The sequence below is a fragment of the Osmerus mordax genome, chromosome 5 (genome assembly GCF_038355195.1).
Source record: "Osmerus mordax isolate fOsmMor3 chromosome 5, fOsmMor3.pri, whole genome shotgun sequence".
NCBI lineage: Eukaryota > Metazoa > Chordata > Actinopteri > Osmeriformes > Osmeridae > Osmerus > Osmerus mordax.
Window position 1 is genome coordinate 7,480,601 of NC_090054.1, and position 17,015 is coordinate 7,497,615.

Consider the following 17,015-nt stretch of genomic DNA (forward strand, 5'->3'; position numbering starts at 1 on the left):
CATTTTCCCATGGGAAACTGTGTCCAAACTTTTGACTGGTACTGTAGGTCTAAGTATGATCATTTAAGGTCAAACATTTTGCGACTTACTAGATAATGCACCCTATATAATCTATAGCTTTGTGATGTCGCTGTAATTCTAGTTATTGGGTGTGCTTTGCCTTCGGCAAGGGCACAACCTTTGTTCTCTCACATATATATTTTTATTATATTTTATTTCATTTCTTTTTGCCCCCCTAAAACTCAGTCAATATTTGGCCTACATAGACAACCTAGGTGTCAAAAGTTTAGTCTTGGTAGCGATTGAGTTGCTTCTATTGGGATTTACGTTCCGTTGCATGGTTTAGGCTCAAGTTAAGTTTTTGTGGCGAAAAGTGAAGCTAACGGTGGCTAATTTGCTAGCCACAGTCACTGACGTTACTAACGTCACTACGTCACGAAAACACGTGTGACTACCTTTGGCAGAACATTCGTTTCGCATCTGTTAACTTGGGGGATAGCTAGGCTAACTATAGCTTTACTGCAAGGCAGCTGCAGAAACGCCACAAGCAAAGAGGCCAGGGTGAAACTACTCATTTTACTTTGTGATATGACACACAATTGTGATGTGTAATGTACAATATAAGCTGATATTATTAAGGAAGTACATCTACTTTCGGAAACAGTAGTCTACTATTTCACTGAAGTATTAGCATCATGACATTAGCCTGTGTTGCCCGGGCAACACATACTACAGTGGTCTATGATGTATCTGTTTTCAATCGTTAAAATAAACATTCCTCACATATACATTTTCGTTGTAGGATTTATTATGACATTAGATTACAAGTAAACGATTTGTGGGTGAAATTATCATTACCTGTGGTTTCAATCCAGTGTATCACTGCAACGCTGTAGCCTACGCGAGACACTACAAAAACATCTACACAGCTGTAGGAAGTCAAACGGCGACAGAACATGTTCGGCACTCCCCTTACTTAAATCAAAAGTCTATCTAACTACTAACCTGAACTTCATTGCCACAGCCTAAACTTTGTCAATCTGTTCATGAAAATAATTAATTTCAGCCTAAACCGTACAACGGAACGTTAAATCCAATTCAACCAACGCAATCGCTACCGAGACGAACACAGCAGTAGTCTAGTACTGTACCGTAGTAGTACAATTTACCGGGGCAGCTTCTCCACACAGGGCTATATCGCATTTTGCATTGTTACTGACAATCGCTACCAGCGAGCTTTTTATGAATGAGCGATTTTCCACTAAATAAATGTCAAGCTTATTTATGTTTTGGGGGGCATATTTTCAGTTAGCAGATGGTACTGTTTGAATCGCGATTCCATCTTCTACTGCCTGTAAAGTCGTAGAATAATCTTCAAAGGGGGTTCTTTATTAATGAATGAATGCAATGAGTAGGCTAAATGCATGAAAATATCACGAGAAGGGAAAAACTTAAAAGGACGTTTAAGTCATAGAGATTAGGTCGATTTTTACACCGGTCTGCCAAATTTATTCGTTTTGATTCAACGATGAGGCTGCCTCTTGCAGGGGAATTGAGAAGACATCTATTTCATTCTTCACTTCACTCGTATTTTCAGTTGTAAATGAGCAGCAAAATTTAAATTTAAAATGCTTTTAAATCTATGTAATCTTTATAAATAATAAGTATGCATTTTTATATAAAATACAGAAATATCAGATGTAAAAATGTCATTAAAAAAAACGGACCCCTGTGCAACCGACGCAAGCAAGCACACCCTACAATTTCCCCAGAAATTGTACCCTCTCTAGTTACATTTGCTGTAGTTCTGTGCAAAACGTTTACTAGCCCAAATACTAAAGTATATATTTTTAATGGATGTTTAACTTCCAATGTATTTTTGAAAACTTTGTCTGTGTGTGACAGGGCATTTACAAGACTTGAGGTGCCAGCGTTTGCCATCTTATGTTAGGGATAGGTTCATTCCTGGATGAGGAGCAAAGGAGTATTTGAAGGTCATTCTTTTGATCTGGTTTCGACCAGAGTGAGATGCCCAATGAGAGGGCTGGCATTTGAAGAGCAGATCAAACAGAAGGACATGACAGCTGATCAAACAGCCAAACTCAGCCTTGCCACACTGCACTGACCACACACACATACACACACACTACAGGCAAATACACTGACTTTGTCCTCAGGCCAGCACTAGAATTGTTAATGATGCTTCCGTTTCAGATTGATAACCCATCTAGTTCAGCATCAGCAGTACTTTGTCAATACTTCCACCAAGATGATGTCTCCCCCCAGTTCATTTGATCCTAGATGTTGTTTTCCTGCTGGCAACCTACGTTCTCTGTCTGCAGTGAGCCAATCAGGGCTGGCTGGGGATGTGTGTCCTGACCCGGGGATTCCAGAAAACGGCAGGAGGATGGGTTCCGACTTCCAGTAAGTTCCAGAATGTATTTTACTTCAATCAGTTGCCGTTTGAAAGGTTTTGTAGCCCTATCAGGTGCACTGATGGGAGTAGGGGTTCTTCTGGAGAACCAGCAGAGGATTCTTCAACTCCTGCAGCTTCAACATCCCCATTAATAACTGCTAACATTTTTGCTCAGTAGTTGATCGGACCGTGTAGGATAAGGTGGTTGGGTCATTAGCTGAGAGATAAGAAGGCACAGTTAGTCATCACCATTAAACACCACGCAGCTGAATAGAAGAATTGACACAGGGGAAAAACTACTTCAAAACAACAAATGGGGGGAAATAGTTGAGCAGCGGTTTATTTATAAAGTCCCCTATGGATTATCTGCTGATGTTCAAAGTATGAGACACAATTATGTTAATATGCATTAACTGGTTATGGCTAGAATAAGTGGATAGCAGATAATAGTGTTGATAGGACTAGATTGTACTGTGAAGCATTTGCTATAATACTATACTAATATACTCTACGGATATAGGCTCTGTAAAGAGCAATTCATAGTTTTCAGTCACGTGACATGCTCGGTGACCTGGAGGGCAGAAAGCTGCTGGCTATAGCGGCTCACACAGTTGAGACGCAGTAAAAGCCGGCAAATTTACCTTCCCACGTTTCTTTGGATCACCTCTCAGCTAAAGAAAATGAAAGATATGGACACAAACTGCAAGTGTTGGCGTCTAACACAACAACCCAACAATTTATCTCACTAGCAAACTTTAACTCACTACGACCACTGCAGTTGGTCACCTCGATACACAACAAACAATGTCAAACCGATTACATAAAGATGTGTTTTATGGCAAAAAATATTATAATTAAGATACCTGTATATACTTGTGTTTAACTTTACTTGTGCTTCGCTTTGATGAAGTGTTAGCTGTAAATACGTGTATATTTGGACGGCTGGCATTGTTTGCCCTCCCCGGAGACAGAGGTAACGTTAGGTTTAATGGCACAAATCCATAATCTCCTCCTCTCTGGGTTTTCTTTATCGGACAAAATTCTAAAGAAACACAGCCCAAGCTTGTCTCCTCTTCGATTACTGCATCCGATAGAACAACAACTATCCGACATTTTGGCAACACAAAAGCAACAGACTCAAAGCAAATGTATGACTTTATAATGGGTGGCGGGCAGCGGAAAGTTTTTTTTTTGCCCTCCAAGGGGGCATGCCCCTTGGAACGTGATGTCACGTGAAAACTATGAATAGACTTTGATGGAATATAAAAGCTATTGTTTAATGTTTTAGAATAACTGCTGCCTTTCAGTTAAGATACAAATAGATTGCCTTGCAGTTATCCTGCATTGTCAGTCTTAATGTAAAACCCCTCTCCAAATCCACCATATCAGTCCATGCAAACTGAGCAAGGAGTGTATGCATTTGTCCCCACAACTTCAGGTGCTATTTCTATGGGTTTTTAGGAGGTTTAAGGTTAGGGTAGAATTAATGTTAGGGTTACATTAAGGGTTGGGGTTAGGAGTTGGGGATAGTTTTATGGTTAGGAGCTAGGGATAGGCTTAGGTTTAAGGTTCAGGTTAGGTTTTTGGGTTTAGGTGAGGATTAGAGTTAAGGTTAGATTTAGATTAAGGATCTGGAATGTGACTGAATTCAGAGTCCCCGCAAGGATAGCTGTATACAACATATTTGTATATGTGTTGCAGGGTTGGAGCCAGTATCCAGTTCTCCTGTGATGACAGTTATGTGCTGCAGGGGTCGAAGAGCATTACCTGCCAGAGGGTGACCGAGACACTAGCAGCCTGGAGCGACCATAGGCCCATTTGCCGTAGTGAGTAAATATGCACACACAAACACACATGTACACATGTTCACAATCATAGAATAATAGTAAGAGGTCTTAAACAGTCAGTAATTAAAGTTATGTAAATCATCAGTAACAGAGCATTAACAGTCAGTAACAGAGCACTAACAGTTAGCAGCAGACAGTCTTTATTGCACCAGTCAGTGTGAGTCAGGCCTGTCTCCCAGCCAGACGGTTGTTGTAGGGATGATGTCACATCGTGTTACAGCAGACGGACCACGCCACAGGCTCTGAGTTTGGAAGGGCTCTGTGGAGCGGTTAGGGTTAGTCAGTCTGGGGAGGGTAGCTGGGCGATTAAGCAGACAGTGGCTTGCTGTGACTGCTGCCTACTGTTATCTGTCCTAACGCCAGATCAAAGCCGCTGAGTTTCTGCATGCTAGTGCTAGACCATCCATGGCTCTGTTGAAGATCTCCAGACCTAATGATCTAAAGTCATTAGTACTTCTCTTTTTTCTTCTGTGTAGTCTTGTTTGTTCCTGTTTGCCATCTGTGAGAGGCAGTAACTGCAAGCTGTCGGCTTTGAAGTGTTAATAGCTGTGATCAATACCAGAGGAGTGAGCTCCCAACCTGTCAGCTCTGCATTGCACATTTATGCCAGCTCCTACTGGGAGCAATATGCAACAGAAGCATCACAGATATAGGATAGCAGCTACCTACCAACCCCTGTCCATTTACACCGGTAGCACACAGATGGAACGCTGCAGCTGTCACAACAACCGATCAACCCAACAAAAGAACCAAACAGAGATGCATAGAGCAAAGTGGTTCTGCGAAAAAATCCATTAAAGATAATTTCAAACAGAACAGAATGAAAGCATATGATGGAGTGACCCTGATGGCAAATGGAATTAAGCTTGCTGTGATGAAAGGTATGGATGCATAGATAGGCTCTCTACTGCAGGGACAGAGGATAAAGCCAGCTTACATGCACACCTGAGGGGATGGGAGATAATGGCCAGACATGGGAGGGAAGAGAAATGAAAATAAAGAAGAGGGAACTGAGGCCAGGCCAGATGAATTGGAGCAGAGGAAAGTGAGAAACAGATGAGGAAATGTTTGAGAAGGATGAGAAAAGAGGCAAAGTGGAAGAAAACTGTAGAGGACACTGTCTTCCAGATGACATTAGTCAAATGGAAACAGAACAAGGGTTGTCAAGGCAGCAGGAACCACAGTAACCATGTTTGACAATTCTTCAGCAGGACTTCAGCAAGTTCCTGATTGTCTCGGACACCTCTAACCTCAGCATCACTAGTACATTTACATTTAGTCATTTAGCAGACGCTCTTATCCAGAGCGACTTACAGTAAGTACAGGGACATTCCCCCTGAGACAAGTAGGGTGAAGTGCCTTGCCCAAGGACACAACGTCATTTTGCACAGCGGGGAATCGAACCGGTAACCTTCAGATTACTAGCCCGACTCCCTTACCGCACAGCCACCTGACTCCCTAAAAAAAGTTAGGGAGTTTAAAGTAAACCCAGAGAGTATCACTCTAATAAGACTCACACACTGCAGTGTATAGGGCAGACTCCAAACAGGCAGAAGCGTGTTGAGTTAAAAGCCTTCCAGTGCAGAGGTCTGAGATCCATAGTTTTCTGGATCCCAGGTGATTATTTAGAGTTAATTATAGAACTTTTCACACCTGTAATTAAGGATGTGTTGATTCTCCTGTGCTCATCAGAGCCCTCTGGTAATTAACAAACTTGCAGTGCAGTCTTCAGAGATTTCATAATTCATAATTTTTGCTAATTTCTCTGGGGCAAGGGTCACGCTCAACTCTGCTGATCTCACCATTGATTCCTCTCACTGTATTTCAACAGTTGAGCAGTAGATAAGACTAACACATTTACTGTTTAGTAAACAGAGGAGCCTGGCTCTGGAGTATTCAAGTGAGAATGTGTCGTTCTAACCTGTCAGTGTTCTCCACACACTTGTGTTGTCTTTCTTAGCAAGAACCTGTGGTTCTAACCTACGGGGACCGAGGGGATTCATCACATCTCCTAACTACCCAGTCCAGTATGAGAACAATGCACACTGTGTCTGGGTCATCACCGCACTGGACTCTGGGAAGGTGAGTACCCATCTTGTTTGATTTCCCTTTCTTGATTTTGGAATAGTATACCGCATTTTTGGGAAAATAAGCATCATTTTCTATAAACCGCATCCCATCAGAATGGGAGCTTTGTGTTTGTAAATCTGAGTATAAACCTCACTGGAATATATTCCGCACTTGATACGGAAACAATGATAGCCTACCAAGCAATGCACGAGTATAGGCGATCTTACAGCATGCCATTGAACTAATATTTACCTTTAGACGCTTGAGTTCTAAATATTTCAGACGTAAGTTATTTTTCCGAAACGGTCAGTAGCTAGTTTTAGTTAGCTTCCAGGCTAAGTTAGCTAGCATAATACTCGTAGCAATGCTACTACCATGCTAGTGTTACTTGTTAGCCTTCTCATTAGTACATTTTGAAGGCATACTAAAGCGTTTGTGGCATTTTTGTCCATGGGAAAATATTCATTTGGAATGTTCGAAATCGCATACCGTATTTCTTTGAATAAATGCCGCCATCGAATAAACGCCGCCCTCGAATAAACGCCGCACCAAAAATTAACGTTGTGTAATAAACGCAGCCTTCAAATAAACGCTGCACCAAAAAAATCTGAAAACGGTTATTTAATTGGTTAAATTAAACCCCAGTATTTATTACACATGTACATAACTTTCTGTTTGAAAGCTAACGTGTATGAACATTTAGGCATGCTGCTTCAGATTTCTACACAATGTAGAACACCTGTATTTGAGACAGTTGTACTACCAACGCACACCTAATTGATAGCCAATGAGAAAGGGAGTTGCCGCACTCATAGACAAACAAAGAATAGACAAGGAGGTCAGCGGTAGTAAATGAAACCTGCATTTTTAGCAGCATGATTCATTTATCACAATGCCAGCAACGAAGTTGTCTATGGCTGCACTGCAGCTACAATGTACGAGATCACCCTTACTAATTAAACGGCGCCCTCGAATAAACGCCGCCCTCGAATAAACGCTGCACCAAAAATGAACGTTATTTAATAAACGCTGCAGCGTTTATTTGAAGAAATATGGTATATGCGATGTTACGCTGTGAGACCCGCATTCGAATGATCACATATGTGCGATGCTACTCCTTAATGGGTTAAATAGCATTCACCAAAAAAGTGTTTCTGCTGTTGTTTTGTTATAAAAACATGCTATAAGCCGCTTCGAAATATAAACTGCACCACCACGAACATTTTAAAATCCGGGTATAAACCGTGGTTTTATTTCCGAAAAATACGGTAATCCAACTGTGTATGCAGTTAGATAAAGTATTGTGGTCAGGTCCATTGTGGTTGTGTGACTGTGTTGTGATTAGATAAAAAAAAAAATGGTCGTTATGATCAGGTCTGTAGAAGCCAACAACTGACCAACACATGCTAGTAAAAAGAAAAAAGTGGCAATCGTCAAATTGTGCTAGGACGCCATTTAGGAAGGAATTTTTGTTACCACTTACCTTTTTTCATATTTTGTAAGTTATAATTATAAGACTTTATATAGCACATTTCATACAAGAATTGCAGCTCAATGTGCTTTACATAAAATCAATAAAAACAATAATACAAGTGATAAAAATAAAAATAAATTAAAAAAATACGAAAAAAAACTAAAAAACTAAATGTAACTCAACAAAATACAAGCCGCAGTCTTTGCGGGAATCAAAACACATAAGCCGCAGTCTTTGCGGTATCTCTAATCCGGCTTAGACTCGAGCTGCCTTTGCAGTTTCCAAAACATATAACAACCCAGACTAGCCGCAATCTATCTGCGGTCTCTCTAATCCAAAAAACAATAATAAAACTAAATATAGCTGCAAGCAGCGATGCGGGTTCCTCCGCAAAATGGCAAAATATTATATAAAAAATGTACATTGTAGAAGATCAAGAGTTGGACAACAAGAGAGCAAAACTACTTTATGTTTGGCCAACAACAATAGGCTGAATGGGGATTTGAACTCATGAGCGTAAGGTTACAAGCCAGTCTCTCTATCCTCTCTGCTACACACCAACTGTTGAGATTTTATGAATAGAAAGGGCAAAGTATTAGCTTTGGTCAGTTTTGGGACAAAGGTTAAGAAACGGTTGACATTTCAAGGTAAAATTGCATGAAATTGCGCATGGTACATCAGAATGATGTCACCTTGAAGCCAATAAGGTTTGAAAAACCATCAGTCAAAATGATATTTGATGTATTGACACAAAGATATTGAGGCAATGTGGACATTTACATAAATACACCCCTTTCAGAAATTTTGTATTGCATTTCTCATTCCATTTCACCCTATATAAAGACATCTGCCTGGCCCGCACACTATCCCCATCCATGCTGTTTCCCTCTCTCCCAGCGCAGGTCACGCCAAAGGAGAAATGCTGCAGCAGCCGCATGAGGTTTAGATGTAGTCCAAAATTGCCTCCCACAATCAAAACATATTAACCACAACTCTGTTTTCAAACTTTCTCAAAGATCACTTGAAAATCACAGATATTGACTCTATTCTTGAGTAGATCTCTTTCCAGAACCTCAGTCAATCTACAATCAAGAATAACCTCGTAGGCAACTTGGCTAGGGCATGGCCCACAATCAGCTCCTTGAGAGTACTGCTTGTGATAGTAAAGAAGCTGACACTCTGTTCCCATTAAACTACACAACATGCACACTCAGGGTGACCAACAAGATTATATTAACTAACAAACAATAACATTACAAACATTTAACTGAACGAACACAACAACTGAAATCCCTCGCATGGCTGTTGTAACTTAACTATTTTCCACAAGTCTTTGCGTTTTTTGACATGCCTCACTGCATGCTGGGTACCTAAGAGCGCTGACGTTGATTATCTAGCTGTGCTCCGACTGCGTGATATGACGAGATGCTAGTGACGCGCTAAGGTCTCGGAGTCTACTGCATTAATCAACAAGTTCTGCCAAGCTATTTTTACTAATGTTTTGTTAGCAATTGAATGGTAATGCAAGCTAGCTAAAAACAATGTTAGTTAGCTTGGCTAAACTTTATTAAAAAATGGGGGGATGGCGGGAACATTAAAAGTGTAGGGTACAGTAAAAGTGAAATGGAACGCGTCTTTCTGCCTTGAAGCTGCGTGCGCATCATCATCAAGACCCCATCTATATGTAAAGATAACATCCAAGCTAACGATTTCGCCAAATCTGACTGCAGCTTTGTATACCATATGTACTGTGTTATGGTTGTTTGAGTTAAACAACTTGCTAAATGAATTAAATGTCTGTTAAATGTCAAATCCAACTATAAATGTATAAAAGAGAGTTACAATCAAATCTGATTATTTTTTTTACCGAGAGGTTTAAAAGGCTACCTTTGCATAAACTGACATGCACTAACTCAGATAACTGAGTTTCAACATCCATTGATTTAGTCTCTATTTGTTACACTACTCTTGAGGCATGTTTAACTTAATGTCTGCACCTCTCTGTCACCAACTGTCTCTGGAGGGGGGGGGGGGCTTCACAGGGTGTCTACAGGTATAAACAAGTTAAATATAAGACTTTTTAATACCACTTCCAAATGAAATTAAAGACCAAACTGACGATGGAAATACAAATCAAAAGTGGAAATATACAGTAATCTTTCCAAGTAAACACTGATGTCTGTTCAATATGAACAGTATGGTAAAATGACAATAATCGGTTGAGTTTAAGAACATTGACTAAATGTGTGTAATGCGAAAGGATAACACAAATTTAATTGCTGTCCTAAATTATATGTATTATTACACTATGGTGGAAATGGTGGAGCAGAAACTAGCAATTCCATGAATCCCATGGAAACAAAGGCAAATGTGTGAGATGTACTGATGTGGTGCACAAATCATCCAAGAAGCAGTACTCTTGAGTGGATCATTGGATTCAGGTCAAAAGTCTATCACTTGAACTGGTTTCATCACTTACTGGGACATGGACAGGATTAAACATTTAGACTTTCATCAAAGTAAAAAATGCTGGTTTGTCCTTTTTCATCAATGTCCTCAAGAAAAAGCAGTCTGCAGAGCTACTGTGTCTGTGGGGTGACTGTCTCTGGAGGGCTGGCAGGCAGGGGCAAGCAGGGCCTGCAGGCAGGCAGGCCAGCTGGATGAAGCTGTCCTGGGGTCAGGGCTGAAGAGAAGCTGTCCAGCTAGAGAGGGGTAGTCCAGCAAGGGGTCTGTGTTGCTTTCAGCATCCTCTGTTGCATCCTCTGTTACACTCAGCATCCTCTGTTGTTGCTCTCAGCATGCTCTGTTGCACTCTGTTGAGCAGGCCTCTGCATGACCTGTAAAAGTGAAGAAAGGGTCCATGTCAGTGGTGACAAATTAAGCTTTTTCCATCTACACTTGATACAGACTTCAGTTTTGACTGTGAAATGCAGTGTCACTACTTGAACTTGAATCCAAATGTGTTGGAGACCCATGCAAAGTCACCTGGTTGGATTCCAGGGTCGAGCAAGAGTATTTAGCTCTAAACTGGTCAATATACACATCTGACCAAAGACCAGCTCGACCTTTGCCTGTAAAGAGTGATTCTGACTGTCAGAGACCTTTAAATAGCTTGACCTAGTGAAATTGGCAAAACTAGCCTAGCTAACGTAGGTCGTTTTCCCAGGGCATATGACGAATGAAACAGGCTCGCCTTGAAACATCTGAGATACTGGCTATCTTTAGCAGGCTCTTGTCTACAAAAAAACAGTCATCCCTGACGTTTTTGGAGTAGAATTGAGCAAAATACAAAATTGTTTATACACTGCCAGTTAGGGCTGGGCGGTATGACGGTATATACCGTGCGACGGTAGAAATGTGTCTACCGGGAGAGATTTGGCTATACCATTTCAACCGCGGTATACTTTTATACAATATTTTTGTATTACACGTGTCAATTAAATGTCTGGTTGTTGTATTGTATATAAGCCATCATATAAATTGCATTCTTGCGATATTTAGAATTGTAGTTTTAACTTTTATTTGATTTGCTATTTTCGTTTGACCTTGAGGTACATTTGCGTTGGTCTGACGGAACGGAGTGTATTTTGTTTAAGCGGACCACATTCATGCCGATGCTAATTAATTATATATTTGATGACCCATTCTGCAGGTAACCAATTCGATTTGTTGTTCAAGTTTTATGTCTCATGCTGTAAAATTATTGTTGTAAAATTACACTGGTGGCATTGCTAGCATTCTTGATCTAGGATGACTAGTGAAGGCTAACTACTTACTCACTGAGAGTGAGGTCATGCCGGGAAATATATGGGAGTCAGGTGGCTGAACGGTTAGGGAAGCGGGCTAGTAATCTGAAGGTTGCCAGTTCGATTCCCGGCCGTGCCAAATTACATTGTGTCCTTGGGCAAGGCACTTCACCCTACTTGCCTCGGGGGGAATGTCCCTGTACTTACTGTAAGTCGCTCTGGATAAGAGCGTCTGCTAAATGACTAAATGTAAATGTAATGAAATATCAAACTGAGGCTTTAACATATCGACCAAGCTTTAATGAGGTTGATACGCCGAAACCGAAGTTAGATATGGATAGTAAAACTCTGACTGATCGCTTTCGCTCATTTTGAGATTTTCGTCGGAGGGCATTACGGATCCGTGTTGAGCTGTGAGTAGGTCACCACGCGGATGGCATGACTGCGCATCAGCCAATCAGAACGCTCGTAAATGTTAGTGAAACGAAAAGAAAATGCAGTGCAGCAGAGAGAAAATGGAGGAAAACAAAGATCACTATCCACTACAATATCTACAAAGATACACTAACCACCTATAACAAAACCATCCGTCTAGCAAGGAGAGAATATTTCTCCAACATTATTACAGAAAATGCCAGAAATTCCAGAGTTCTTTTCTCCACCATTGACCAGCTGCTAAACACTGTCCCTGCCCCACTTCCATCCTCAGCAGTTAAATGTGAAGAGCTTGCTTTGTTCTTCAAGAACAAAATAACTTTGATCAGAGCGATTATTAATAGTGGGGTCGAAACTGACATCAGTAGATTCTGCAACATAACCATGAGCACATTTACCTGTATCACACTTAGTGAACGTTCCAAAATTGTCAGCGAATCTAACTCCACAACCTCAGATATTGATCCTATACCCACAACCTTCTTTAAGCGAGTGTTTGATAGTGTCTCAGGTCCGGTGCTAGAGATTATAAACACATCCCTTAGAACTGGCGTCTTCCCAGATGCCTTCAAAACTGCTGTTGTAAAGCCCCTATTAAAGAAACCCAAATTGGATAACAGTCTACTTGCAAATTACAGACCAATATCAAACCTTCCATTTATTAGTAAAGTACTGGAAAAGATAGTTTTAGTCCAATTAAATTATTTTCTTGAAGAAAATAACATCCTGGAAGTCTTGCAGTCAGGTTTCAGGAAATATCACAGTACTGAAACTGCTCTCACCAAAATAATTAGCGACCTCAGACTAAACTCTGATGCAAATAAAGTCTCTATCCTTATCCTGTTAGATCTCAGTGCAGCATTTGATACAATTGATCATGACATCCTAATCAATAGACTGGAAAAGCTTATTGGGTTCACGGATAGTGTATTGAACTGGCTGAAATCATATATCACAGGAAGGAAGTTTTATTTTAGTTTAGGAGACCATAGGTCCAAGAAACATGAGAACTGCTACGGGGTTGCTCAAGGAAGCTGCTTAGGTCCATTTCTTTTTTCTCTTTATATGTTACCACTCGGCGACATAATCAGAGAACATAACATAGATTTCCATAGCTATGCGGATGACACACAACTATATATATCCACTGAACCCAACGATGCAACGGCCATCAATTCCATTACCAACTGCCTGTTGGCAATAAACAAATGGATGAATGATAACGTTCTTAAAGACAAAACCGAAGTCCTACTATGTGGCCCCAAATCCAAAAGAGAGATGCTTATTAAGAATCTTGGAGGCTTAACCCCATGTCTTAAACCAGAGGTGACGAGTCTCGGTGTAATCCTGGACTCAGATTTGAATTTCAACTCTCACATTAATAAAGTGACCAAAACAGCTTTCTTTCACCTGAGGAATATAGCAAAGGTACGATCATTCATAAACCCAAATAATGCAGAGAAGTTAATTCATGCTTTTATATACAGCCGGCTGGACTACTGTAACGCACTTTTCACTGGTCTTCCCAAGAAAACCACTGAAAGACTACAGCTCATTCAAAATTCTGCAGCTAGATTATTAACCAAAACTAAAAGGAGAGAACACATTAGTCCTGTCCTAGCTACTTTACACTGGCTCCCTGTTACCTTCAGAATTGACTTTAAGGTCCTTTTCCTCACATACAAAGCTCTACACGGACAAGGACCTAGCTACATTGCTAGCTCCTTTATAAACTACACACCAGCTAGAACACTGCGATCATCAAATGCAGGCCTATTAGAGGTCACCAGAAGCAGTCATAAGAAGATTGATGATTCGGCCTTTGTCAATTACGCCCCAAAACTATGGAACAAATTACCCATAAATATTAGGGAAGCAAACACTCTAGACATTTTTAAAAGACAGCTTAAAACCTACCTTTTTACAGAAGCATTTAAGTAATTTTATCTCAAAAGGGTTTTCCTACTTTTAAAGTTGTTTTCTCTCTTGAACAGAGATCTTATTGGGATTTTTATTTTTGTTTGAATTGTTTATCACTTGTATTATTGTTTTTATTGATTTTATGTAAAGCACCTTGAGCTACAATTCTTGTATGAAATGTGCTATATAAATAAAGATAAAATTAGTTAAATGCTTTGGTAAAAAGATAGGTTTTAAGCTGTCTTGTAATGTCTGAAAATGTCTAGCGTGTTAGCTTCCCTAATATTTATCTATAATTTGTTCCATAGTTTTGGGGCGTGATTGACTAAGGCCGCATCACCAAAGTTAAAGTTTTAAAGAAGTCACTCAATATAATAAACATCATTTTTTGGATTATTGAGTACTCTGTCAGAAAAGTTGTCTTTTTATGCATGTTTTCTAGTTTTGGGGGCGTGATGGGGCTTGAGTTTGATTAGCATCTTTGGTTTTGTTGGCTATTGTCACTTAGTTTGGGTCTGGGCCACATGACTAAACAAGTATTAGAAAATTAGCAAAAAAAGCAGTTAATTAACAGACAGCTATCAACTCGGCCTAAAACTTGCATCCGTATGCCTGCGCCTTGTCGAATGCGTGAGACTTGAGAGCCCTGCATTAGCTGTGTTACAGACTCTGAAACTGCGAAAACTAGAATTAGCGTACATCTGACGAACAACTGAGCAATAAAACCTTGCCTGTATGTGATTGCTTACACACGCGATGATACAAATCACATACAGCTAAACCTAGCAACAGGAGAAAACGTAATTGTTTCGTGCGGAAGGGGGGAACTGAATTCTCCTAACACCTGCCGCATGTAGCAGAGCACAGGCATGTCATCACACGCAGGCTGTTTATCAATCCACGGTTCTTGTGTTCTTGTGAACTCGTTTGACATCATCTTTCATTGCCCAAGTACGGTTCCAATCCAAAGAACACAAGTCACCAAAAATACCCGGAAATGTTCTTGATCCGCTCCTTTTATCAAGGATGCATCGGATGGTGACTTCGCCAGCAAGAACGCATCTGATTTCCCAGAAGTCATTAAAAGAACATACGCAAGACAGTCGCAAGACGCTTGGCAAGAACGTTCTTCTCAAGAACGCAAGTACGTTCTTTAGGGATGGGTATGGAGAACCGGTTCCCAGTGAACCGATTCCTGGGAATCGTCAGCCAAATTCTTTAACGATTCTCTGTGCCGTTGCGCATGCGCAAACTTTTATAGTTTATTCAGACTGCAGCAAACATGGCAACTAGGCAGAAGCGTTCTAAAGTTTGGTTGTATTTCACACGACAAAATGACAACACCACTTGTAACGCGTGTAAAAAAGTATATTTCGTCAAAGGGAGGAAATACAACAAATATGAAGAAGCATTTGAACACAGCATGGAATGAGGGGTCAGATGGCTGAGCGGTTAGGGAGTCGGCCTATTAATCAGAAGGTTGTTGGTTCGATTCCTGGCCGTGCAAAATTACGTTGTGTCCTTGGGCAAGGCACTTCACCCTACTTGCCTCGGGGAGAATGTCCCTGTCCTTTAAGTCGCTCTGGATAAGAGTGTCTTCTAAATGTAAATGAAGTTACTGGAATGTCATATGTTCGATGCATGCAGCAGTGCAGCTAAATAGGCCGTAAGGTGAACCCTGTTATCGTTTCAACCCGCTCCGCAGACTGGCATCTACACAATCTTTAGCTCATAAAAAAGAACGAGTCCTGCTAAGCTACCAAAAAGAAGTTTGTTGCTGAAATTCCAGTCGATTGTCGATGCTTCTATGTTTTATGCAGAACTAGTTTCTTCAGAGCGTAATAGGATTTTGGTGGCACGGTTCGACACGTGATCCTTCTACACCACTAAGGTAGCTGCTTTTTGTTGAGTTTGTGCGTCTTTGAGAAGTCGTATAGCTAACTTGTCAGTTAATTTAAGCCTGTTATTGTATTAGTCTATATTCTTGCTAATTTAAATTAAGTTAACTGGTGATCTTCGTTGTTTGTATTATTCCCCTGATAGCTAAATTGCACGTCTGTTGATTCGATAGCGATTGCTGCCTTTGCTTACGTTTGTATTTTCGGTGCATTACTATGCAGAAGTAGTTATCATTAATAAATAGTGGGTTTATTTTTATTATTTGCTACAGAATGCTTAGCCTATCGACAGTGTACATGCTTTCGAGTACCTTAATGGATAGGCTAGGCTACTGACCAACGTCAATTATTAATACGTCAATTAATAATTGGCAGCATTTATGCCATTTAGAACATACTTTGTGAGTGGAAGGTCTCTAAGTAGAGTAAAAACAAGTGGTGTGAGAATCTACTTAGCCTGCACATTTTAGAACCAAGCCCCCACCCCTCGCTCCTCGGCTTCAGGCAATGGCCCCGGTGGATCTTAGTGGTATTGCATTTCCAATTAGGGACCCGGTTCGTTCCGGCAATTTTATTCTATTAACTCAAGTCAACATATTCAAAACTATCTTCTCCCCAAAAAGAATTATATTCTCGAACCTGCCTCAAACGACTAGCTTTTTCACATAATAATTTGGGGAGATTTTTGCAGAGTTTCATACCAATCCGAAAGTAAGTAAGTAAGTAAGACTTTATTTATATAGCACTTTTCATACAAGAATTGCAATAGAAAGGGGCAAACTAGCACCCATTTATTTCCTTATGTTTAGAATAGTTGCCTGGAACTGTGCTTGCGGGTACGAAGAGGGCACGAGCACAAAGGTAATATTTGTCAATCACTGATCTACCTGGAGCTGACTGATCACAGGGAGAAAAAGCTTTCTAATGTACAGTCGCCTGTAGGGATGAGTATTGATAAGATTTTAACAATTCAGATTCCTTATCAATTCCTGCTTCTCGATTCAATTCCTTATCGATTCTCTTATCGATTCTTATTGGGCAAGGGGGGGGGGAAGAGCACAAACAGGTTTATTTACATTTTCTTTTATATCATTTTCTATAATTCTGCACACCATATACACATTTACATTTTTCCGTTGCTCTTCTGCTACACTTCTATTAGCTACGCTAGCTTAGCTATAGAATCTTCCATTTTCAGCCAAGGTCAAA

General features: G+C 40.4%; 1 protein-coding gene across 1 annotated transcript in view; it reads left to right on the forward strand.

Moving 5' to 3' along the window:
• The window catches only part of LOC136943695 (CUB and sushi domain-containing protein 1-like), a 402,237-nt gene that overhangs the window by 114,877 nt on the left and 270,345 nt on the right, over positions 1-17,015 (forward strand). The window contains 3 exon segments of the mRNA XM_067237118.1: positions 2,347-2,424; positions 4,118-4,242; positions 6,224-6,345. Of these exon segments, the coding sequence (XP_067093219.1) occupies positions 2,347-2,424; positions 4,118-4,242; positions 6,224-6,345 (325 nt within the window).